Source organism: Aotus nancymaae, unplaced genomic scaffold, assembly GCF_030222135.1.
Source record: "Aotus nancymaae isolate 86718 unplaced genomic scaffold, 86718_ANA_hifiasm-v0.15.2.pri h1tg000020l, whole genome shotgun sequence".
Taxonomy (NCBI): domain Eukaryota; kingdom Metazoa; phylum Chordata; class Mammalia; order Primates; family Aotidae; genus Aotus; species Aotus nancymaae.
The window spans coordinates 32379712-32406050 of record NW_026988432.1 but is presented as its reverse complement, the minus strand read 5'-3'; the positions used below and the strand labels follow the sequence as shown (position 1 = coordinate 32406050).

General features: G+C 41.7%; 1 protein-coding gene across 3 annotated transcripts in view; it reads left to right on the top strand.

The window, feature by feature from the left end:
• SETBP1 (SET binding protein 1) overlaps positions 1 to 26339 on the top strand; it is a 372922-nt gene that overhangs the window by 254468 nt on the left and 92115 nt on the right. For all 3 annotated transcript variants that reach the window (XM_012440796.3, XM_012440793.2, XM_012440794.2), the window contains exon 4: positions 9706 to 13165. In XM_012440796.3, the coding sequence (XP_012296219.2) occupies positions 9706 to 13165 (3460 nt within the window). The remainder of the gene's footprint in view (positions 1 to 9705; positions 13166 to 26339) is intronic.

Sequence of the window (26339 nt, the reverse complement as noted above, 5' to 3'; positions counted from 1 at the left end):
TGTTGGGTGAGGGTAAGTTGGTTGATAGTATAGATGAAACCTCTGCAGGTTTTTTCTGATTTTGTAGGGAATTTGTACAGCAATTATAAAGAGAGGAGTGTTAAAATATATTTGATTGTGGAATCATCTATTTCATCAATTCTCTTAGTTTTTGTTTTATATATTTGAAGTTCTATTATGAGATACAAACAAATTTAGGATTATCATCTCCTTGATAAATCGACTCTGTATCATTTTGAAATGTCCATAATTATCTCTGGGAATGCTTTTTATTCTGAAGCCTATTTTGCCTTATGTTAATTTCATCACTCCAGCATTCTTATGGTTAGTGTTTGCTTGGTGTGTCTTGTTCCTTCCTTTTGCTTTTAAGTGATCTGTCTTTAAAGTGTATCGCTTATAAGCAGCATATAGTTCAGGTTTTCTTTTTTATTCACTCTGATAAGCTGCCTTTTATTTTCTTGAAGTGTACAATTTTTGGCATATCTAGAGTTATATAATTACTGATATTGTTGAGTTTCAGTTTACTATGTTGTTGTGTATTTTCTGTTTTTCCCATCTTCATTCTTTTTTTTTTTTTTTTTTTTTTGCTTTCTTTTAGAGTCATCAAGCATTTTTTTTGGCAATCCATGTTTCCTTTTATTAGCATATTAGATATGCAATTTGTTTTAATACTGGTTGCCCTAGAGATTACAAGGTGCACCCTTAAAATATTACAGTCTACTTTGAACTAATACTACATCCCTTCACATGTACCAGAAGGAAAAGGAGAGGAAAAAGCACTCTTATTCTTTGTTAAATTATAGTTGCTGTAAAGTTTATTTCTACGAATGTCATAAATTCTAAAATACATTGTTATTATTTGTGCTTTAAGAAGTCACTTGTCTTTTGACAATCTTAAGAACAAGAATAGAATATTTGGTATACACCAATATATTACCATTTTCAGCATTTTTCATTCATTCATGTAGATCTCAGTTTCCATCTGGTATCAGTTCCTTTTGTCCTAAAGAACTTTCTTTTTCATATCTTGTAATTCAGGTCTGCCAGAAATGAATTCCTTCAGTTTTTGTTTATCTGAAGGTTTCTTTATTTTGTCATCATTTTTTAAGAATATTTTCACTGGATATAGAAATTTGACTGTTTTGTTTTCATTTCAAAAGTACTTTAAAGATGTTGGCTCATTGTTTTCTGGTTTATATTCTAATTAATAAGAAGTCAGACTTTTTTTTTTTTTTTTTGAGATAGGGTCTCACTCTGTTGCCCAGGCTGAAGTGTAGTGGTGCAATCTTGGCTCACTGCGACCTCTGCTTCCTGGGCTCAAGCAATTCTCTTGTCTCAGCCTCTGAAGTAGCTGGGATTATAGGTGTGCACCATGATGCCTTGCTAATTTTTTTTTTCATATTTTTAGTAGAGACGAGTTTCGCCATGTTGGGTCAGGCTGGTCTTGAACTCCTGACCACCTCAAGTGATCCATCCGCCTTGGCTTCCGGAAGTGCTGGGGTTACAGGTGTGATCAGAAATAATTTTTGTTCCCCTATAAATAATCTCTTCTTTCTCTGACTGCTTTTTAAATTTTCTCTTTATTTTTTGGTTTCCATCAATTTGTCTACAGTGTGCTTAGATGTGGTTTTCATGGGTGTGTTTATTCTGCTTGGGATTTGTTGAGCTTCTTAGCTATATGAATACATCTTTATACAATACAATAATCTTTCCTTTCCTTCTGCTATTCTAATTATCAGTATGTTAGACCTCTTGATATTGCTCCACAGATCAGTGAGGTACTGTCTTTCCATTATTAATATTTTTTATTATTATTTTCCCTTCTGTCTTTCAGTTTGAGGAGTTTCTACTGCTTTCTCTTCATGTTTACTGAACTTCTCTTTTACAATGTCCTAGAAGCTGTTAAGCCCCTCCAGTGAATTCTTTTGTTTTAGATATTGTATTTTTCAGATTTAGAATTTTCATTTTGTTATTTTAGTGTAGTCATCGCTATGCCGAGACTTCCCATGTGTTCATCAATTATGTGTATCTATTCTTTTAAATACTTACACATTTTCATAGCAGCTGTTTGAGAGCCTTGGATTGGCTTTTACCATCCTAATTGTGGGTCACATTTGCTTGCTTCTTTGCCTGTCTAGTAAATTGTTTTATTGTGTCCTGTATATTGTGGATGCTGTATTGTAGAGTTTGGATTTTGTTGTTTTCCTTTAAAAAGTTTTGACTTTTTTTCTGACCAGCAGTTAATTTATTGGCAGATCAGCTTTATGCTATCAAGAGTTCTTTTCAGAATTTGTTAGGGAGGAACTCAAGTAGCTTTTATTCTAGAGCTGGAATAATTCTGCTCTTAAGGAGTTCCATTTCCGAGATTCCAATGCCTGGAATATTCACTGAAGCCTCCCCACTCTGTCTGGTGAGAAATCTAACCTTGCTCAATACTATGTGACCTAAGGACTCTATGTTCAGCTTATAGGTCCTGGTAGCTGATCTCTGCTAGGCTCTGTGAAGTCTTACCTTCAAGTGAAGATTAAAATTTTTCCCCAAGACTTAAGATAATCCCTATGAAGGTTTTTAGAGTTCCTTTCTGCATAGCTCCCTTTTCTCAGGTATCCTAACCTGCAAATTCCATTTCCCTTAGGAGCCCCAAATTCTGATCTTGATTTTGTCTGCCCAATGAAATCACAGCTATCTGCACTTTTCTTCCTATGCCTAGATTAGAAAGTACTCCCAGGCAGAAAACTAGGGCTACTCTGGAACCTCATGAGTTTCCCTTATCCAGAATCTTAACCTGTATTGTCTATTGTCTACTGCCTAAAAACAATTATTATATATATTTTGTTTATTTAGTTTTATGTGTATCTCCATAGAAAGGTTATGTCTCCTACCTACTATTACTCTTTCATGGCTGAAACCAAGTCAGTGATTATTTTGAGTTATGCGGAATTATTATATACTCAAAGAGGCATATGATAGGGGCTTCAGTAGTGTATGAGCTGTTATCACCTTCAGTAAAGGAAGTGCTCTAGTATCATCCACAGCCCCTAAAAAGCAAATAAGAATTAATTTTATGGGAATAACATCCAGGATATGAGGATGGGTTCAGTTTACATATTTAATTGGAAACTTCATATTCATTTAGGAGCTGGGTAGCTTCTCTGTGTCCATTGGAATCAAAGAATCATAAGACCATGGTACAAAAAAGATACTTAGTGATATTCTTCTATAGCTACCAGTAGAAAATGCAGGAATGAACTGGGCTAAGGAGAGATAAGCTTTGGGACAATTTCAGTGGAAGTTGGCCTATGCATTCCTCCTGTTTCTGAGCCTAAATGGTAATTTTTCAGTTTTGTTTTAAATTAAGTGACAGAACTGTTTCACTCTCTCTCTCTCTTAAATGAAACCCCTTGCTAGGCTGGTCTGTTCCATTGGGGGCTTGGGGGTTAAAAGGAAGTTCTGAAACATTTCTTTTGCCCCATCCACTGGCTACAGTTCAGAAATGTCTTTGCCAAATCCTAGGACTTTGTGAAACACATTTGAAAACCACTGAGCTGGAACATCTCTTGATAATATCAGAGCCTCTCTAGTCCTTAACCCAGACCCTGTCTTTGATATAATCCAGTGGTTCTCAACTCTGTCTGCTCATTGGGATCACCTGAGAGCTTTGAAAAAGTATCGCTGTTCAGTTTCCACCTCCAGAATGTTGATTTAATTGCGCTGGGTCAGATCTCAGGTATGTTGATCTTTACAAAACTTCCTAGATGGTTCTAACATACAGCCAGAGTTGAGAACCTTTAATCTAGTCACACAGTTTGTGGTTGCATTCTTTGTCTTCCACACTCAGCTCCTGCTGAGGTCTGAGCACTTGCTTATTCCCAGGGATTTGGAATCCCACGGTGGGAGGTTATGAACACTCACATTCCTGATTCATTTGTTTGTTCTTTCCTTCTCTTTCTTTCTTTCTTTCTTTCTTTCCTTCCTTCTTTCCTTCTTTCCTTTTTTCCTCCTCCTCCTTTTTTTTTTTCGGAGACAGAGTCTCTCTTTGTTGCCCAGGCTGCAGTGCAGTGGTGCAATCTCAGTGCATTGCAGCCTCCACTTCCTGGGTTCAAGTGATTCTCCTGCCTCAGCCTCCCAAGTGGCTGGAATTACAGGTTCATGCCATGACACCCAGCTAATTTTTGTATTTTTAATAGAGACTGGGTTTTATCATGTTGATCAGGCTGGTCTTGAACTCCTGACCTCAAGTGATCCACCCACCTCAGCCTCCCAAAGTGCTGGGATTACAGGCATAAGTCACCATGCCCAGTCTGCCTTATCCACTCAAATCATTGGTTCTTCTGTCCACTTTACCTTGCACTTGGAATACCTACACAGGGAACTGTGTTAGAGTTTCTTACTATGTAAATTACAGAGAGTTCAGTGAGCACAACAGGAATGCTTAGTGTTGTTAACTTGCATATCCTAACAGGCCTATGATGGTTGGTTCTGCATATTTATCACCAAAACTGCTGTGAATGTTATAGCAAACACAGAAGGGCTCTACCCTAGAGAATAAATGTGGTGTTAAAACATTAGATTAGTGGTTTTAAAACTTGGTTGTACATCAGAATTCTCCTGGAGAGCATGTTAAAATGCATATTCCTCATTCTGTCCCTGAGAGACTGAATTTGTATGTCTACAGTGGGCCCAGGTACCTGTATTTATATCCAGCACCTTAAGCGATTCTGATGCAGTGATCTAGGAGCACATCTTTAGAAGCGCCAAGTGCCAGATTACGAGATGAGGCCTCCCTCATTGCTCCATACCCAGGCATATTTTCTTGCTCATGTAACCCAAAATATCTTACAAACAGTACATTTAAATTATTGGTGTCAGCAGAAAGTAGCACAGACATAGCTAACCCAAAAGAGTAGTTTATCTCCCACAAGTAAGGCTTCTTTTTTTTTTGTTTTAATGAGTTATGTGATTTTTCTTAGATTCAAATCACCATTTTCTCATCTTATTGCAGTAAACTTTGCTTTAGGTAAGTCTGAGATAAGGCTAGGTCACTCATTTTCTTCCCATTTTTTGGATTTTTAAGATTTTACTCAGTGATCTAATTTTGTTTTGAAAAATAAACTAAAAATAATACTTTTTAAAAAGAAACCTGACTTGCACACAATTTACATGTATATTATTTAGTCAACTTATAGGGGAGAGAATAGCTATCTACTTTACAAAAGAATTCTTTACAGAACTTGCTTCTGTGAAGAAATACTGTAAGCACAGATCTGCCTAGCGTTTTCAGAGTTTCACTGAAGCATTCGACCTAGGCTCAATGTGCATGGAAAACATTTTTCTTATAAAAGTGAGCCACACCTTCAAAACAGCCATGAATTTCACAATCAACTCTTGGGAATGGGGAGAGAGGTGGAAGGCGGCCAGGAAGCCATGAAGCATGCTTAGTTTGGTATTGAAAGTTTTCCACCAGAATTGTATACCCAATGTGGAATATCATTGACTGTTCCCTCACATGTTAACTGTTTTAGGAGACAGTCCTGCTGAGTGCTGAGTGTAATATAAAGACTTTAAAGGACTCAGGTCTTATCAAAAAGACAAAAATAATTGGGAGGCCGAGGCGGGTGGATCACGAGGTCAAGAAATCGAGACCATCCTGGTCAACATGGTGAAACCCCGTCTCTACTACAAATACAAAAAATTAGCTGGGCATGGTGGTGCGTGCCTGTAATCTCAGCTACTCAGGAGGCTGAGGCAGGAGAATTGCCTGAACCCAGGAGGCGGAGGTTGCAGTGAGCCGAGATCACGCCATTGCACTCCAGCCTGGGTAAGAAGAGCGAAACTCCGTCTCAAAAAAAATAAATAAAATAAACCCCCAAACCCTCAATCTAAAGAGAAAAAGGAGATGTGCTGCATCTCCTGTCATTTGATGATGGCTTCTAATGAAACTGGAACACTGAAATGCATCAAGTGCTAAACAAGAAATCCTTCCCAAATGCTTAAAGACGAAAGGAGTCTTTAATAAAGACCTGAGTCAAAAAGCCCAATAGTTTATCATCTCCCCCAACCACTAGGATGGGCGGGAGAGGCTGTGGTGTGTGCTTCCCTTGTCTTGCGGCTTGCCTTGTCCATCTCTGTCTGGATGGAGTAAGTGCTCAATTCTCAGCAAACGACATATTGGAACTGACAGCCTCACTATTGTGTATATAATATGTCATGGCTGACAGATGAAGCGCATTGCAATGGGATATAGCCATCAGCCAAGGCTGGAGGAGGCCTTGTTCTCTGGACCTCTTAGAAAGCACTCCTTCTGGGTCCTCCCTGCCCCTTCTCTGCAGCCCAGCTGAGTGAAGAGCTTAAAGCACCAATCCCCCGTTACCCCTGATCCTTTGTTGTGCTTCCCTTTTGTCCACCCTGCACTTTGATTGCTGAGCACTCCCAGCAGGGCAGATTGCAGCTGAAATGATAGGAACAATGCGATCAGGCAGTGGTCCAGGGAAGCACTAGGGACCGGGCATGCTTAACTGCATTACTCTCAGCTGGTCTGTCCTGGGTGTAAGTGAGCAGGCCCCCACCTTTCAACTGCCAGGGTGAAATCTACTCTTCTGACAGTCTCGTGGCCTTCTCCAAAGGCAGAGTTAATTGAAAAGTGAAACAATTAGGAGATAGGAAAGAACTAACAGTAAAAATTGCACTGAAGGAGAGTTACCTTATAAGCTCCTTTCGCCTTTAAGTATTTGGGAAGGATTTCTTGTTTAGCACTTAATGCATTTCAGTGTTCCAGTTTCATTAGGAGCCATCATCAAATGACAGATTAGTGGCGTATTGTCTTTTGCGTGCAGCTGTATATTTTGCTGTGGTAATAGGCACCTCATCCATTTATCTATTTATTTAACAAGCATTTATCGAGAGCTTTCTGGGTACTTGGCTTTGTAGTAGGCCTTGGGGATAAGATGATAAGTCTCTGACCTCAAAGTACTTATAATCTAGGAAAAGGAGACAGAAAAGTACACAAATAAATTCCACCTAGCAGTATAAAGACTGTGATAGATGTCTTTATGGGAGGCAGTGGCACATATAGGAGATATACAGAGAATAAGAAATTAGGCTCAAGGCAGCGACTGTGTTTGCAGACAACATGTTGCAATATATAGATCATTTATCTCACTATTGACAAAACGAGATACTTGTAGTAAAATGTATGTTGCTTCATTCAATCAGTAGATGTTTGTGGAGTGCCTACTGTGTGCCAAGTGCTCTTCCTGTACCTCTGTCATGGTGTGTACAGGCAAGAAGGTGAGATAGGCATTTAGTTCAATTAGCAGACAAATCAAATGTAAAACTAAAACTATGGTAAGTACCATAAAGATAAGTTACATGATTTCATGAAAACTTATGTTAGGGGTATTTCTGTAAGGTAGGTGAGTCTCCCCAGGATTGAGCTGAAGCCAGAACATGAAGAAAACATTAATTAGGGACTCTGGTAGGTACCAAGAATAAGATAATGGCACAACAGAGGAAAAAATGGTAGGAGTTAGGGCCCAAGATCCTGGCCTGGCATCACCATGGAGCCTCTCCGTAGACTTTGGTGCCCAGAGCTAGAAAAGTAATGGAGGTAGAGGTGGGAAGAAAGAAGGCTACTGCAAGTCTTGTTTTATCCAGGTCCAAAACAGTGACACCTTTTGTCTCACTATTATTTTTAATAATCACTCCTACTAACCCTCAAGATGCCCCAGTATGACTCATCATACACTGATATCCTAAGGAGCAAAAAACTTAACCTCCATGAGCTCCTCTAGACCTATGATCCTGTGAGTAAACACAGGGTTCCAGCTAATGTCCAAAGCATAAATAGAAACTAGCAATGCCCTGATTCGTAAAAGATAAGTAAGTGGCACTTAATATTTTATGCTACAAATAAGATTTCTATGTTTTTGTTGAAAATGGAGTAGCAGCTTATGTCCACAGCAGTAATGCTAGTAAACACCCTCAAGGCGTAGGATTAATTATATTGTTGATGATGGTGGTGTTTCTACTGTAAGTTGCAGGATGAATTAAAAAATTAAATAAATTGTTTTCTTAACTTTCCCCTGGGTATTTACAGGCTTCACTTAAGGAAACTATCTCATGATACTTAGAAAATACTGTAAGTATAAACAGGATTTCACAAAATCAGGGAGGCAGGAAATAACGCTAGGGATTCCAGAAACTAGTGTGAAGGAAATCCTACTTGCATGACTCCCTTGAATTGTCCGTGTAATGCTGTATGCCATCTGTGTTTTGACTCTTAGCAGGGGCTATAAGACATGTTTTCCTATAGCATAAGTTCTATAGCTTCAATGAAAAATAGATAGAGATAAAATGAGATACAAAAAGATAGATAGATAGATAGATAATTACCAGCCAAAATTTTCTAAATTCATGAAGCCAATTATCATATACTTCTAGGAGGGGTTATTATTCAAAGCAATTTACAAATATTTTCACTTTTTTAATAGTTCTTAGGCTAATATATCCTGTAAGTTTACTACTCTATAAATTGGGCTTATAATAAACCTTAAGGAATGCTTCTTTGTACTAGTAGCATGGCTTAAAATCCATCTGGAACAGTGACAGAATATTTTTATTAAAAATAGCTTTAATATCTCCAAACGATGTGTTCACTATCCATTCCCATTGTGGTTTTGTAGACACTGATTATGTTATGCCTCCAGCAACAGGTCCAACTTTTAATTTTAGCTGGAGAGAGTCAGTCCTAAGGAAGATGCTAGAGACATTCCTTTAGAATCAATGTAAGGGAAACACAGTTGACAAAGTTCAGAGGAGTGATCTTGAATGACAATGATTTTTTTTTTCCTGACACATCTGTCTAGCAGTCTCAAGGTTCCTTTTGAGACTATCTTAAGAGTTTCCTCAAGAAAGCAATAAGTGCATAATATAAGTTTAAAGATTCCTTTGCATGCTAACCCCCAAACACAGCAACACTCCTAGAGTCCACAAGGATTTGAAGGCTTAGGACGATTCTTGTATGTTTCTTTTCTTCTCCCATTTCTTCTCTATGCTCTTGATTGGTCCACTTTCTCCCATTCAGGAGTCACACTTCTGCCCTTAATTCCTCAACCTGGGCTGGTTTTACTGGTTAAAGTGGTTCCTTATTAGCTACTTGTACAGAGATGTTGAACTCTAAGACTAAGTACAAGCTCAAATGAACTGGAACAGGAGGAAGCGAGGAAAAACATACATTTGAAGAGAAACAGGGACAGAAATAAGAGCCTGCCAGAGTTAGGTGAAAGAACACAGGGAGTCCGGAAGTTCGATTCTCTCCTGGGATTTGCCCTCTTTGGCAGGACTCTCCATTGTTCAGGTCTCAGCTTCTTCAATTGTAAAAATGTAAAAAGACATTGGGCTAAGTGACCTTTAGGGCCGCTCCTTCCTCTCTCTAAAGATTGCATTAAACCAAGGTAGGTCAAGATTCCTGTTACTCTGGGAGAAAAGGCAACAATTAAAGCATGCTTACTGATGTTCAAAACCAGTGCAATATATCTTTACCACTTCGATTGAGAAAACCTCTGTAAAACATTCTAACAATAAAGGTGGCTCTTCACATAGGTATTCATTTCCAACTTTCAGACTTTTGATGTTAAATATTAAGTAGCTTCAACATGCTCATCTTTGTTTCTCTCTCTCTCTACCTTTCACTCCACTCACCCCTAGGCTTACGAGAGGCCCCAGAAACATTCAGCTCTCCATTATGACACAGGCCTCCCACAGGACTTCACCGGTGACACCTTAAAACCAAAGCACCAGCAAAAAAGCAGCAGCCAGAACCACATGGACTGGTCCACCAACTCTGACAGCGGACCCGTCACTCAGAATTGCTTCATCAGTCCGGAGTCTGGCAGAGAAACTGCAAGCACCAGCAAGATCCCAGCTCTTGAGCCCGTGGCTTCCTTTGCAAAGGCCCAGGGTAAGAAAGGCAGTGCAGGGAACACGTGGAGTCAGTTGTCTAACACTAACAAAGATCTGCTCTTGGGAGGTGTGGCTCCATCCCCAAGCAGCCACAGCTCGCCAGCCCCACCCAGCAGCTCTGCTGAGTGCAATGGGCTTCAGCCCTTGGTGGATCAAGATGGAGGAGGTACAAAGGAGCCCCTAGAACCACCTACTGTGAGCAGCAAGAAAAAGTCCAGTAAAAAAGATGTGATAAGTCAGACCATACCAAACTCAGACCTGGATTGGGTCAAGAATGCCCAGAAAGCATTTGACAGTACAGAAGGGAAAAGGGAAGGTTATTCTGCAGATAGTGCCCAAGAGGCATCACCAGCCAGGCAGAACGTGAGTTCTGCCAGTAATCCTGAAAATGACCCAAGTCATGTCCGGATTACTATCCCCATCAAGGCACCCTCTCTGGATCCAACCAACCATAAGAGGAAAAAGAGACAGTCCATTAAAGCGGTGGTGGAAAAGATCATCCCAGAGAAAGCCCTGGCTTCTGGACTCACTATGAGCAGTGAAGTAGTTAACAGGATACTTTCCAGCTCTGAGGGGAATAAGAAGGATCCCCGTGTCCCTAAGTTGGGTAAAATGATAGAGAATGAGTCCCCCTCAGTTGGCCTTGAAACTGGTGGAAATGCCGAGAAAGTTATCCCAGGAGGTGCGTCTAAGCCGCGGAAGCCGCCCATGGTCATGACACCTCCAACGTGCACAGATCACTCTCCATCAAGAAAGCTGCCGGAAATCCAACATCCAAAATTTGCTGCAAAACGAAGGTGGACTTGCAGCAAACCGAAACCTAGCAGCATGCTTCGAGAGGCAGTTATGGCCACCTCTGATAAACTGATGCTGGAGCCCCCGTCTGCGTATCCCATCACCCCATCCAGCCCTCTGTATACCAACACAGACAGTCTTACTGTGATCACTCCAGTCAAAAAGAAGCGGGGACGACCAAAGAAGCAGCCTTTGCTCACAGTTGAGACGATTCATGAGGGTACTTCCACCAGCCCCGTCAGTCCCATCAGCCGAGAGTTTCCTGGCACTAAGAAAAGAAAGCGACGACGCAATCTAGCGAAGTTGGCCCAGCTAGTGCCGGGAGAGGACAAACCCATGAGTGAGATGAAATTTCACAAGAAAGTTGGAAAGCTCGGCGTGTTGGATAAGAAGACCATCAAAACTATCAATAAGATGAAGACACTAAAGAGGAAAAACATCTTGAACCAGATCTTGTCCTGTTCCAGCAGCGTTGCTCTGAAGGCAAAAGCTCCCCCAGAGACCAGCCCTGGGGCAGCAGCCATTGAAAGCAAACTGGGCAAGCAGATTAATGTCAGCAAGAGGGGAACCATCTACATTGGCAAGAAGCGGGGCAGGAAGCCAAGAGCAGAGCTGCCACCCCCATCCGAAGAACCTAAAACAGCCATCAAGCACCCCAGGCCTGTTTCTAGCCAGCCGGATGTTCCAGCCGTGCCTTCCAACTTTCAGTCACTTGTGGCATCTTCACCAGCAGCTATGCACCCACTTTCAACACAGTTAGGTGGGTCAAATGGCAACCTGAGCCCTGCCAGCACTGAAACCAATTTTTCAGAGTTGAAAACTATGCCAAATCTCCAGCCCATCAGTGCTCTTCCAACCAAAACCCAAAAGGGAATACACAGTGGAACCTGGAAGCTGTCTCCACCCAGACTGATGGCCAACTCCCCTTCACACCTGTGCGAGATTGGCTCCCTAAAGGAAATCACGCTGTCCCCTGTGAGCGAGTCCCACAGTGAGGAGACGATCCCCAGCGACAGCGGCATTGGGACAGACAACAATAGCACTTCTGACCAAGCGGAGAAGAGTTCAGAATCCCGAAGGCGGTACTCTTTTGACTTCTGCTCCCTGGACAACCCGGAAGCCATTCCGTCAGACACCAGCACAAAGAACCGGCATGGCCACCGGCAGAAGCATCTCATTGTGGACAACTTTCTGGCCCACGAAAGCCTCAAGAAGCCAAAGCACAAGAGGAAACGGAAAAGCCTGCAAAACCGCGATGACCTCCAGTTTCTGGCAGACCTGGAGGAGCTCATCACCAAGTTCCAAGTGTTCAGAATCTCCCACCGGAGTTACACCTTCTACCACGAGAATCCATATCCCAGCATTTTTCGTATTAATTTTGATCACTATTACCCGGTGCCATATATCCAGTATGACCCGTTGCTCTATCTTCGTAGGACTTCAGACTTGAAGTCAAAGAAGAAGCGTGGTAGGCCTGCAAAAACCAATGACACCATGACAAAGGTGCCTTTTTTACAAGGGTTCAGCTACCCTATTCCCAGTGGAAGTTACTATGCACCCTATGGAATGCCTTACACATCAATGCCTATGATGAACCTTGGTTATTACGGTCAGTACCCAGCTCCTTTGTACCTATCGCACACGCTTGGAGCAGCCTCCCCATTCATGAGGCCAACAGTGCCACCACCTCAGTTCCACACAAACTCCCACGTAAAGATGTCCGGTGCAGCTAAGCATAAAGCTAAGCATGGAGTACACCTGCAGGGACCTGTTAGCATGGGCCTCGGTGACATGCAGCCTTCTCTGAACCCTCCCAAGGTTGGCAGCGCCAGTCTCTCCAGCGGTCGGCTCCATAAGAGGAAACACAAACACAAGCATAAGCACAAGGAAGACCGGCTCCTAGGGACCCACGACAACCTGAGCGGTCTCTTTGCAGGCAAAGCCACAGGCTTCTCCAGCCACATCCTGAGCGAGCGGCTCAGTAGCGCAGACAAAGAGCTCCCGCTGGTGAGTGAGAAGAACAAGCATAAGGAGAAACAGAAGCACCAGCACAGTGAAGCCGGCCACAAAGCTTCTAAGAACAACTTTGAGGTGGACACCCTGTCTACACTGTCACTTTCCGATGCCCAGCATTGGACACAGGCCAAGGAGAAAGGAGACTTGAGCAGTGAGCCTGTGGACTCATGCACGAAAAGATACTCTGGCGGTGGCGGGGATGGTGGCAGCACGAGATCGGAGAACCTGGACGTGTTCAGTGAAATGAACCCTTCTAATGACAAGTGGGACAGTGACGTGAGTGGGAATAAAAGGAGGAGCTATGAAGGCTTTGGGACGTACAGGGAAAAGGACATCCAAGCTTTCAAGATGAACCGCAAGGAGAGAAGTTCTTATGACTCCTCCATGTCTCCAGGTAAGGCTAACTTTTTCTTCAGACTTGGACTGTCTAGTTATTTAATTGCTGGGCTTTGCACCTTAGACACATCTGTGACATGTTGTGTTCACTAGCTTGCAAAGAGGTGGGAATCAAATCAAAATGGATCTCCTTGCACATTTGAGTTTGCCACACATTTTATAGAATGTTTACTTGGTATCTACTATCTTTCCTCTTTCCTGGAGCCATTGTTTGGGAAACTGTGAAGCCATAACCCTAATAGCTGCCTACACTACAGTCACACACACTACAGTTCTGTTTTTTATTAAAAAGGCTGTTCTTGGGTCCTCATCTGATCTAATGGTACAGTTTACTCTTTGGATACAGCCTCTAAAACTTATTAGGAATACCAATAAGATCGAAGAATGCCAAGCCTGGAAGGAAATGACTAGCTTGTTTATCTGGCATGCCAGCTCCAGAAGTCACACATCTTATGTGAGAAGTCCACTGCAGAGCCATTAGAAGCTGATGGCCAGTGAATCCTGAAGCCTAACTGATCAGGTAGCCACAGCCCTGGGCCATATTGTTTCCGTTTTTGCCATGAGCATTTGATAAGCTGTCCTGGGCAGGCCCCTAAAATGAAGACTTGACTACATTCAGATACTTGTCATTTTTGTGCACTAAGTGGAAAGAGGCAGGCTGGAAGGTGGTGTGTGCCTCCTGCTTCCGGGAGACCTTATAACTGTGTCTCTCTGCATGCCCATTAGAAAGGGATTTTTCTTACTAATTTAAACCGAAATGTTGGTTGCTACTAGAAAGACCCTATTCCTTGTCAGTTGCTGGCATAATTTCCTTGCTAACCTCCCCAACCACACAAATCCTGCACCACTTTTAGAGCCTCACATTTCTGCAAAAGTATCCCCTTGATCCTGGTCTTACAGCATGTATGGTAAGACTTGTATAGAAGACTAGAGCAGTTATTTATTAGGAAAATAGTAGAAACTTCTTACCTAGGAGTTGCAGAAGCTAAAAAAAAAAAAAATTATTGTGTTTCCCCTGCCCCCAAATAATATAAAACCCTCTGACTAAAGCCAGGCTTTGAAAAACCAATCATCCATGTGTTTAAGGTTTCGTGTAAGATTTCACTTCTGTGTATGATGTGTACCACTCACTTGTCCTCTCCCTTCCCAAGGGGCCCATATTTCTTGAAGGCAGGAATAGTCTATTCATGAAGAATTAGAGACATTTTCTAGGCCAGCAGATTTCAGAAAGAAATATGATTATGAGGTAGAAACCACTTAAAGATAGCCCCAAATTACCACTAGCTTGTGAGTTGTAGTGGTAGATGTTCTCCTTGGTTAATGAAGAGACCAATTAGCAGTCACGTCTCCTGCATTTGCTCAAGGTAATAAATGACCTACATTTTGTGTCTGCCCAAAGTGGACGTGCTCATCTGGGCTTCATCATTTCCCATCATCAGACTTTGTGGAAGGTGCTTGGTTTTATGCAGAGAGCAGACTAAGCCCACCTGGACAGGATCTTGCATGGCATGTGAGAAACACTGTTGATCTCTTTCAGCATGATGAAACTGATTCATGGGACCTACAGTAGCTATGGACGGAAGATGTTCTTATTTTTGTAATTGTATGAGCCTTATTTAGCTAGAAAATAATGATGAGGGGTTATTGTTAAGAACCTACAAGCAAAAATCCTAACTTAACAAACCCAAAGAGCAAAATCTCAAGAAGCTAAAACCAGATGTTGTTGCAGGTTAGGTTTCTCAGCAATTTTACCAGGATTTGTCTGTGGCCACGCTGTATTGCTGAGTGCTGGTTGACTTCATAAAGTTTCCCAGCTGGGGCTCACATCCAGTCACTGTGTGCCCCCACTGTAGTTAATATTGCTTTTCATATGTTTACATTTATATAACGCTCATCACTTCATTAAAACTCCTCCTTATCCCTGTCCCATCTTCTCTTCCGATCTTCAGCCAGACACTTGAGGTGGGGAGAAATAGGTATCATGACAATGTCATGAAAGAGAGCTGGATTCCACCTGAAGAACTGAATAGAAGGCCCAGCTCTGTTACTAATTCTCTGTGGGGCCTTAGGCATGGGGTTCTACTTCTTTCAGGTACTGTCTGCCCATCTGTAACTTAAGGGGTTGGGCCAGACCTCTTGTGTATAGTGTGCCTCCATTTTGAAAGCCATTTCACATAAGTTTCTGTGTAACGCCCTTCCTGCAATCTTATAAGACTGGCACTTTTATTCCTATATTTACACATCAGGATACTGAGGCTCAAAGAGATCAAGTGAACTCTCTAGGTTCAAAAAGCCGTTGGTCTTGATTCTAAGCCCAGAACTTTGCCTGCTTCATTGAAGCTTGACTGCCTGTCACTGAGTGAGTGAAAGCTGTATTTAGAACACAGCCCTTGGTGCCCAGTCCAGTGCTCCTCTATGTCATGTCTGTGCTTTCAGAATCTTACTCATCCTCAGATCACATGCCCTTCCCTAAGGTGTCTGCACAGTGATTATGTGATGATTACAGAAGAGAGTAATTAAGGAAAGAAGACATCCCTTTATTCAATTCCTGACCAGTGTAGAAGGAATCTTATGGCCTTAAGGCCTTTTCTGAATATCAGCCTGGAGACACACCATGGACAGAGCTTCTACCTCTGTCCTTACTAACATCCAGCTCTCTGAGTTATTTTTGCCACTGCTTTGTGTCTATCTCTGTTCTCTGTGAGCTTATTTTTTCCCAGAACTTTAATGAATCATAACTGTTGGTGGCTGCTACATCTCTGTGAGCTATGCCTGATGTTCCTGCATATCTCATTGAGCTTCTTACTGAGATAGACATATTCCTTCTTATTCCCCTCCCATCCAAGCCTTAGCCTCTCATTGCCTATATCTCGAATGTCTCCTTCATTGCTGTGCCCGCAAAGTGTGAGAGAAAAGTATCTTTAGCATCACATAGAATCCAATGTCAGAGTTTGTCAAGACTCCCTGAAGAGCATTCACCTTAACGTGATACACACTGAAGAGTGCTAAGTTCCATGAAAAGACAGGAGGCAGATGAGACGAGGCTGAGCCTACTAGAGCATTAAGAGCTTTCAATGACTTTATCTGTGTGGAGGTGTGTATTCAGCTGGATGATACTGAGGGTCATGATTGGAAATAAGCATCTGCACTTTCTATAACTTCTCTCCCTCCACCTTTTCCTTCTTCACACTTGATTCATTTCCTTAGCATCTGAATGTCCTATTTCACATGAGCTATTCTTCTCTAAAATAGATATAGTATAAATATAGATGTCATCCTTTAGCCTGTTCAGTACCAGATTTAGGGGCAGAGTCAAGAGAAGACTTTGAGTGTTCCCTGAAATCAGAGCTGAAAACGACACCATATAAATGTGAGTCATTACCATTGTGGAGAGAGGAATTAGAGACCCTATTAAGCAATAGCAGCAGTTGTACACTCCATTTCCTTTTTCTTGCTTGGGAAGTCCTTCATTCTTTGTCTCCCTGGCCCAGCAGATGGCTGCATTGTCTTGTTAGCCCTCTTCCAATACACCTAGAGATAGGATGCAGTACGGACTGCTGAACATTTTTCTGTATTTTACTCCTCCTTTTTTTGGTTTCAGAATGCAGTGGCTCTTTTGGCCTGTTTTCTAAATGCATACCATCTGCTAAATGTCCATTTATAAAAATGCTTGCCTGGGGCCAGAAAATGGATAAATAGTGGGAAGGTGCGATCTTAGAATTGGTATAAGCCTTATCGGCCCCTATTTGGGCCTCTCTGTGGGCAGGCATCGCCATCTCTTGCACACTAACATGCAGCAGAGGGCCAGAAGAGCAAATAGCCCAGGGATGACATTGTGTAGTCAGAATGATGCCATGTGCCCTCAAAGCCAAGTTTTCATAAGGCAGTGGAAGAGTGATGAGTGACGTTTTCTCTTCAGACCACTTGGAAACAATCTTTGCATACTTTGTCCTAAAGTTATGCCAGATACTGAGACCTCATGACAACTGCTGTCCAAACTCCTATCAGATAATTTTTAAAAAACAGTGAGATGAGTGAATCTACATGTGTTACCTCTTAGTTTAATGCCATTGTTAAAAAGGTGGCCATCCCAAGTTCCCAAATGTCAAGTACTTTCCTCATGATGAGTGGAGACTGAGAACTGATTCTGAGCACACATCTCAGATATCCAAATCCTGCCATGTAGGTAGCTGGATTCCCTGGTACCTGGTCCCCTCCACCCCTCCTTGTGGCTTCTATCTTGCCCTTTGCCAACTCCTTTTATCAGCACTGTAGAAATTAGAGGAGGCAGTCTCTGCTGTCACTCACTGGCAGGATATGGATGCCCAAGCCAAAAATAATACAATAATCTCCTCCAAGCAGTCATCCAGATGAGGGAATTAACCACATGGATGAAATGTCATGAAAACTTTATGAAAGAAACCTTTGAGGATCATTTCCTTAAAATGGAATAAAAGGAAGAAGAGGACTAATGGAAGGAGAAAATTAAGACCAGGACTAAAGAGAGTAAAACCTGGGAAGCTGATGAAATATAGTCTTTTTAACCTTAATCCAAGTCCAATTCTGAGTCCTCTTGTGGGAGGAAATGAAAGATTAATTAGCTAATGGCTACCGTGCAGTTTACATAAGATTAGGAAAATCTGTTCAAGTCTTATCTCTCACACTAACCAGCTGAAAGACCTCTTCTGTTTTTTGACTTTCAGTTTTCCAGAATGGGACTATGACAACAAAAGTTCTGATCAGATCTGATAGTCTAGGATTCTAAAAGCCTCAAATGTATACAATGGAATTTCAATATGTACACACACACCCCACACACACACGTACAGGCAGAAGTTGCAAAGAAAATGTCCCAGTTATTGACCATGTTGACCAAATAATTAACTGTTCAATGAAGTTTGAAAACAGATACCACTGGTTGTATATTCATCTATGAGACTCACCCCATTCATTTTTAGCTCTGGCCACTTCACTTAGCCATTGGATTTCTCCTTTGCAAAAGATGGAACTCCTAGTACTCAGTCCCACCAACAAATGAGCTTGCTCCTTGTACAGGCTGAAACCATAGTCTCCATCTGAGACACAAATAGGTTAGAACACAAATATGAACAATTTTGTGGGGATGGACAGAGCATGCTTCGATTTGTATTTAGACTCAGAATTAAATGAATCTTAATAATGTAGCACAAACACCTCATTCTGCTGATGAGCACACTGAGGCTTAAGAAGGTCAAGTGACTCATCTAATGATACATATTTAATTGGGTGAAGAGCTCAGACTGGGAACCTTCATATCAGGGAGAGGGGCAGGGAGAGGGAGAGAGAGAATGAATACGAGAAAAAAACAGAAAGGTGAGTCATGGGAGAGATGTTAAGCTATATGTTTTCTTTTGCTGTGAGCTGTTGTAAAAGGTAAGCGTCTCTTTGACAATAATTTGGTTTCCAGGCTATCTCTGGGGACCCATGTTTGGGACTAGAAACGATCTTTGTGGGCTCTGATGGAAGTCATTTTTTTTTCCTTTCCTGCCTTAACAATTGTACATACTTATTTTATTGAGCATCCCAAGGTTCCCCCTAAGGTTTCCTTTTGGAAACCAAGAATTAATCAAATTAAATGATATAACCCATAACTTTCTAGCAATGAAACAAACAAAAAAAAAATAACTTAGACTCATAGCATCTCTTTTGCTACATCGAAATCAGAAATCGAGCAATTCTACCTTTGGAGCTTGAAGTCCCCGAGCCATTTATCTTCCCACAGTTGGCAAACGTTCTCGTTCTCCTGTCCTGGTGAAAGTTTTTATTTATACCTCTGTGGGATTGGGAAATTATGCAGATTCAGGTGTGGGTACAGAGAAGTTAACAATTTTGACAGATTTGGCTTTGCTCAAATACAGATGCTTTCTTGGCTGGAGAAATCAGGAAGCATGCCTTCGAAAGGCTGGCCTGTCACTGGGCAGAGATAAGCTAGGCACCTTTGGAAGGAAACTCCAGAAAACCATCTCCTCACTTCATAAAAGAACAAGTGATGAATACTTTTTAAATTGTGGCCTAGGCTTGAGCCAGTATAGCACTTAATCCAAGTTGACTGAATTCAAGTGGAAGTGATAAGGATAAGACAAAATTTTTTAATGATTTATTTAGTGCCTAGTATGTATAAGGCTTGTGGCAATCCCAGGAAGAAATCAAAGATGAGCAACTCAATGTTTTTGCCTTCAGAGAGGCTACAATCCAGGAGGACCCACTGGCCAACGATGGGAGCTGTGGGGACCCAGGATCAGGAAGAATAACAGTGAAAGTGCCTGGCCCGGGATGGATTTTTAAGAGGCACAGGTGCTGTGAAGAGGGTATTGAACTGCCTCCCAGAGGAAGGGAAGATAACAGTGATGTTCAGGGGTGCTGAGTGTGAAATGTTTTGAGCTTGGTGCTAGGTGCTGAGTGGAATGATGAAGTACCAAGAAACTGTCCTCAAAGACCTTATATAGCCATCAGGAGACAAGAGATGGATATAGACATATGCCCAAAGCAATTAGTGAGAATAATGGGAGTATATGCACTTAATGACTAGAAATAAAAGCCCACTCTACAAAAAAAGAAACCCGTAAAATAACTATCAGTTAAATAAGCTGCATGTTGTAAAAGCAAGTTGATACTGGTATTTGTCCTGTTACGAGAAAGATTCAGAACCAGCTGGATAACAAGAAGGAGGCATTAAGCGGGGTCAACAGAGTACAGCAGGCAGGTCCCAAGAGCTGCCTCTGCTGTGGTTTCCACACTTTTCAGTGCAGGAGCGGGGGAGAAAGGTGGGCAGTGAGTCAATAAGAAGATGGGCCTAACCTTGTTGATGGAGGATCTGAGGATCCAGAGATAAAAAGCTTTCCCCGAGGCTACATCACAGTTGTCCCATACATCTGAACAGGGTGTTAGGCTTTTCAGAGTGCATTTCCTTACTTTCATTTGATCTTCAAAATCCAGTGGGGTCTGCAGATAGGTGTTGCTTTTCCACTTGACAGACAAGGAAATCAAAACCCCAAGTAACCAAGCCATTTTTGTTCAGAAAAAGTGCGAGATCTCAGGTTTCCTGGAATTTTCCCAGCATCCCCCCCACCAGTTTTCCCACGATATTTCTTAAGCATTTGACCAGGCCAGTAGTGCAGCATAGCTTCCACGTTATCCCTGAAGAACCCTTGCCAGCATGTTAAATAGAGGAGCCCAGAATAAGGCACTAGCTAATAGGTAATTTGGTCTTTGCTAAAAAGAGGTTTTTTTTTTTAACATATAAAGGGAGCTCTTTGGAACTAAGGTTAGCCAAGCCCAGGGTCTGATGCCAATTCTGTGTGCAAAGGCTTCAGCTCACTTGGGGAAAGAAAACTTGAATGGAGCATGAATGTCCCAAAAATCACAAGGAAGACATAAATGGTACACAAAAATATTCTTGTTTGCTAAATTACAAAGCACTAAAACTAACATTTAAATCTTTGATTTTAAAATTACAATTTAAGGGACTTTATCCACCTACTAGTAAACATACAAAAACTTGCACTTTAAAAATGCTACACACTGACTGGGCACAGTGGCTCACACCTGCAATCTCAGCACTTTGGGAGACAGAAGCAGGCAGATTGCCTGGGCCCAGGAGTTCAAAACCAGCCTGGGTAATATAGGGAGACCCCCGTCTCTACAAAAGCATGCAAAAATTAGCCAGATGTGGTGGTGTATGCCTGTAGCCCCAGCTACTTGGGAGGCCGGTGTGGGAGGACTCCTTGAGCCCAGGAGTTCAAGGCTGCAGGAAACCACAATTGTACCACTGCATGACACTACACTCCAGCCTGGGTAACAGAGCAAAAACCCATTAAAAAAGAAAAGTGATATATACTAAAAGTAAAACCAGAATAGAGCCAGCCATTAAGAGAGCCATGAGTTTGGACTTACACCTCAACAGTTTGGGAAGTTGTTAGAGTGGATACTTCACCTCAGTTTGAATGTCCACGAGGAACTGGGGTGTAGGCTGAAGAAACTATGGTTCAAAGCCTGTCTGTCATGTCTTATATTGAAAGTAAGACCAATAGGCAAAAACGGTTTCCCTTACAGGATAGGCTTCTTTGTGCTGTTATATTTTTACTTTATTCTAATCACAGTTTAAAAATTCTTGAGTGCCTGATATTTATAAAACATAGTCCTGGGCAAAGTGGCAGCTATAATATGTAAGGGACATCTTGTCATTCTTTAGTAGATGTGTCATAGTCCTACAAGTCTGTGTCAGTATATCTGCCACTAAATAATTAGCCTTCTTAGTGCTAAATACTGTTTTTTAATTTGAGATCCCAATGACAAGGACAATAAAAATCGATTCCCATTTATAAGCCTACAGCATGGGATTATTTGAAAAATGTTTTTATTACCTAAAATATACCCTGTTAATAAAATTTGAAAAATTCAGAAAAAAATAAAATCACCTACAATCCACTACCCAGAAATAGCCATTATCATAATGTAAACATACAGGTCCCCAGCTGATGGTGAGCACTCACCTTGCTTCCTCTTCCAATTTGCCCTTTCTCCAGCCTAACCTAGGAAAATCGACTCATGCTCTCCGCCAAGCCACACTCCATCCTTTGTCTCCTCTTTCCCCACCACCCTTATGGTTGCCAGGTCTTTCAGTTTTCTCATGTTTTCCCAGATTTGATCATAATAACTGTTCCTTTTACATACTGTGTCATTACCCAAACAGGGGAATCTATTTTACAGATAAATGCAGGATGAATTGGGCATGAAAACCATACAGATTTCTAGATTGTCCTATTTAAAATCTCCACCAGATTTCAAGTGCCAGGATATCAACTGAGAAAGAGAAAAATTAGGGCTGAAGACAATTGCCAAACATTTTCCTTGAGTGTCACTGAGTGTTGAGTGTTTCTTCTTAGAGCAGTGTAAGACAAGGGGAAAGGCAATAAATTTTTCAAAGTTTGAAATTCCAACTCATCTCAGCAATGTAAAATGTAATCAGCCAGTTTCTGTCACAAATACCGTTCCCACTTCACACACATACAACATAGACACACACACACACGCACAGAGCACTTAGAACAAATCAAGTTATGGCTACTCTCAATGGTCTGTGTTGCCATCACTCATACCAAGAGCATTTAGAGAGAAGGCACTTGCTATTAATTTTAGGCTTATAACAGAACTACCTTATGCTTTCTGATTATATAAATATTCCAGTGTATCTATGGAAATTCCTAAGAAAATTGTAAAGCTAATAGTTTTCTATTTCAAAAAGCAGCTCTCCTGTTTGTTTTTTCTTCCATTGCTCCTCAACCAGTAAGTCCACGTCTATATATGCTCCCAGTTGGACTTCTGCACAAGGGATCAGGCAAAGGAGAAAACAAAATCTTCCAGGAAACTTTTTTTTTTTTTTTGAGACGGAGTCTCATTCTGTCGCCAGGCTGGAGTGCAGTGGCACAATCTCGGCTCACTGCAACCTCTGCTTCCTGGGTTCAAGCGATTCTCCTGCCTCAGCCTCCCGAGTAGCTGGGACTTTCACCACGCCTGGCTAAGTTTTTGTATTGTTAGTAGAGATTGGGTTTCGCCATGTTGGCCAGGATCTCTTGACCTCGTGATCCACCCACTTCGGCCTCCCAAAGTACCGGATTACAGGCGTGAGCCACGTGCCTGGCCCAGGAGACTTCTGAAATCTCCATGGGTAATGCAAGCATCACAGAGGGTTTGCTCACATTGCTGAAATAGCTTTTCTTTTTCACTCTTCCCACATTAGTTTTGAATTTCAACTGTGATAGAGGTAAGTCTACTGTAGTATCTGTCTTAGAGAGGAGAATCCTGTTTCTGAATGTCTTTCCTGATGATGAAGACTTAAATAGTAGTAGCTCCCTCAAGCGAGTCCCCGGGTTTGAATGTCAGCCCCACGTGTAGTGTCCGTGAGACACTAGAAACATTTCATTCACATGAACTTACCTTCTATCATGCCAGGGTTGCAACTTCTTGGTCTAAAGCAATGATGCTGTGCTTCGTTTTTCGTTTCAGTGATCCTTTGGGCAATGATCAAACAAAGCTCGATTGCATCCGTCTCTCCTTACTGCTCTAACTAAATAAATACATTATTGGAACAGAAAAAGAATGGAATATATTTTCATGGAACACCTATGAAGGCAGCCATAAGTAAATGAATAATTGATGTCAAATGCAGAAATATCCATTCCTATTACATTAAGTCTAAAACGATCTGGCTTGAAAGACCCTCCACTATCCATCTTGCTGGTCTCACCTTGTTTCCTGATCGTTTTCAGGTATTCTCTCACTATGAGTCCTGCTAAATCTCCTCCTTAGCCTACAGAAAATATCATAACGAGCCCCTTAACTGAGTGTGCAGTCACCACATGGCTTCTTCATGTAGGACTTCCTCTACTTTTCCATCTGGCTTGCAAATCTCACCTACTAATTTTCTTAGCCATTCTGGCATCTCCTGATTCCCTCATATAACTAATGTTTTCACTTTCATTTCAGTGCTTATTTTTATATGGCCTTGTATTGTTTACCTTTGTCTTGGGTATGGATGTCTTATTCACCCAAATCAAGTCTGAGTTATAGGAGAACTGCAGTCATGTCATACCCTTTCCATAGCTAATATAGTCTTTAGTATGGTGCTGAGCACAGATATTACTGGTCCAGTGACTGTGTTGATCCTTGCAGACCACCATCATTTCCTGACTCATGCTTTAAGAAGCACTAACTTAAGAATAAATTCAACAATTTCTTTTCCTTTTCTTTCTTTTTTTTTTTTTTTTTTTTTTGAGACAGGGTCTTGCTCCGTCATCCAGGCTGGAGTGCAGTGGTGCGATTTCTGCTCACTGCAACCTCCGCCTCCTGGGTAAGTGATTCTCCTGCCTCAGCCTCCCGAGTAGCTAGGACTATAGGCACCCACCCCCATGCCCGTATAATTTTTTATATTTTTAGTAGAGACAGGGTTTCACCATGTTAACCAGGATGGTACTGATCTCCTGACCTCCCAATCTGCCCACCTCGGCCTCCCAAAGTGCTAGGATTACAGATGTGAGCCACCGCCCCCAGCCCAGATTCAACAATTTCTAACGCAACTTAGTAGAGCAAAGAAAGGCCAGGAGTTAAAGACTCAGATCTAGATTTGGACACTAAATATCCCACTTTCTTGCAGTGCAACCTTGGGTAACTTAGGCTTTTAGATCTCCCTTTCCTCCTCCAAAAAATGAAGCTAGTAATACGCACCACAGAGTTTTATGAGAGCCAAAGAAGAGTAAAATACACAGGAGTATCCAGTATACCGCTTACCATATAGTTGTCAATAATGTTCATTTCCCTTCACTTCCACTTTGGATAATATATTCAAACAGAAAATGCAGAACAACAGATTGCTATAGAAGTCTTCTTTAAACAGCAGGCCTTCCTGCCCAATTACACTCTAACTGGCATGAGGTTAAATCCAGCTCCGAACAAATTATCGCACAGGGAAAGGCAGAAATTAGCTGGACCACAGTTGTAGTTCACGATGAAGATAAGGAGTCAGGATTATACCGTTATGGTGGAAAAGTAACCCAATACACATTTCACCCAAAGATAATGGAAAGTTCACTAAGTAGGCATTATCTGTAGAACTTGGGAGTTCTCTGGAAAGGGCAGTCATCGCTATCTCTTGGCATCGGGACTGTCACGGTGAGAATGCGTACGACTTCAGTATTACCTGTTTTGCAGACCAATGTATCTGCTCACCCCAGCCATAAAAATGCAGTTATAAGAAAAATAACGAAATGTGTATTCATACTCTATTGTTGTAACAAACCACAAATTTGGCAGCTTAACACAACGCAAATGTGTTATTTTACCATTTCTGTATGTCAGAAGTCAAGAGGGCACAGGTGGGTTCTCTGTTTAAGATCTTACGGGGCTGAAATCAGGTGAGGTCAGGGTTGTGTTCCTCACTAGGGGCTCTGGAGAAGAACCCACCTCAGAGGTCGATCTAATTGCTGACCCACTAAGTTTCCTGTAGTTTTAGGTCTGAGGCCTTTTGCTGGCCTTTGTTTCTAGGGGCTACCCATATTACTTCTAATTCTTTCCACGTAGCCCGTCCAGCAGAAGAGTCAAATCTCTGTGAGTCTTAGACACTCCTCCCCCACCTCACCCAGCCCCTGGGAATTTCTTGCTCTTCTCTGAATACAAGTACCGCATTCCCCCACACCTTCTGGCTTTTGCACATGCTCTATCTGTCTCTCAGAACACTTTGCAGAGAGGAAGATACTAGCATTTCACCTCATGACTGAGTGCCTGTGTATGTTTCTCTTTGTGATCTGGTGGATGGAGGTCTACCTTGTGGATAAGTTTGAAAATGAAGTGAAAAAAAACATCAATTCTAGAACTGAAAATTGCCCAGCAGGATGGTAAAGAAGGACAGTTCATTTTTAGACTGGCATGTGGAATGCTCCATGAAGGAGGTGGTACCGCACCTGGTCCTAAATAATTGGTTGGATTTAGGTACACAGGCGGGTGAGGGAAAATATGAATATATATGTATAGTGTTCTTTGAGAAAAGACTGCATTTATTCATTCATCATATACAAACAGTTCCTAGGAATACAAGAATGAACAAGAAAGATAAAAGATAGGACTCCAATACTTATGGAGTTTATAGTCTATTAGCAGATGTGCAAGAAGAAGAAAAAGCAAATGTAATAATTAAATGATTCAATGTGATAAGTTTTGGGAAAGAGAAGCTGGATAGTGGGCATGATCTGCTATACTTCAGTGGTAAATTTATCCATGTGGACCACCTGGGGGAAAGCCAGCTAAGTAAGGAGTGGCCTTATCAGAGAGTCTGGACTGCTAGGTGGTAGGTGTTGATAGGGCGCTACCATCAAGAGGAAACCACCAGGAGCAAAGGAATGGCAGAGTGATCACTGTGTCTTATGCAGATTAGTATAGCCTACTATTACTTACCTTGATAGTTTAAGCAGTTCCTGACCATCTTCCAATTTTGATGTACGTCTGAATGGCTTCATAAATTCTTTCTTCCCAAGTAGGCAACAGTGAGTTTTTTTTTAATCCCTGCCTGAATGATTGAGTTTCAATGACTTTCTCCTTGAGAGTGTGCTGGTGAGACACACCAGCAACCAAAACCTGTTTGT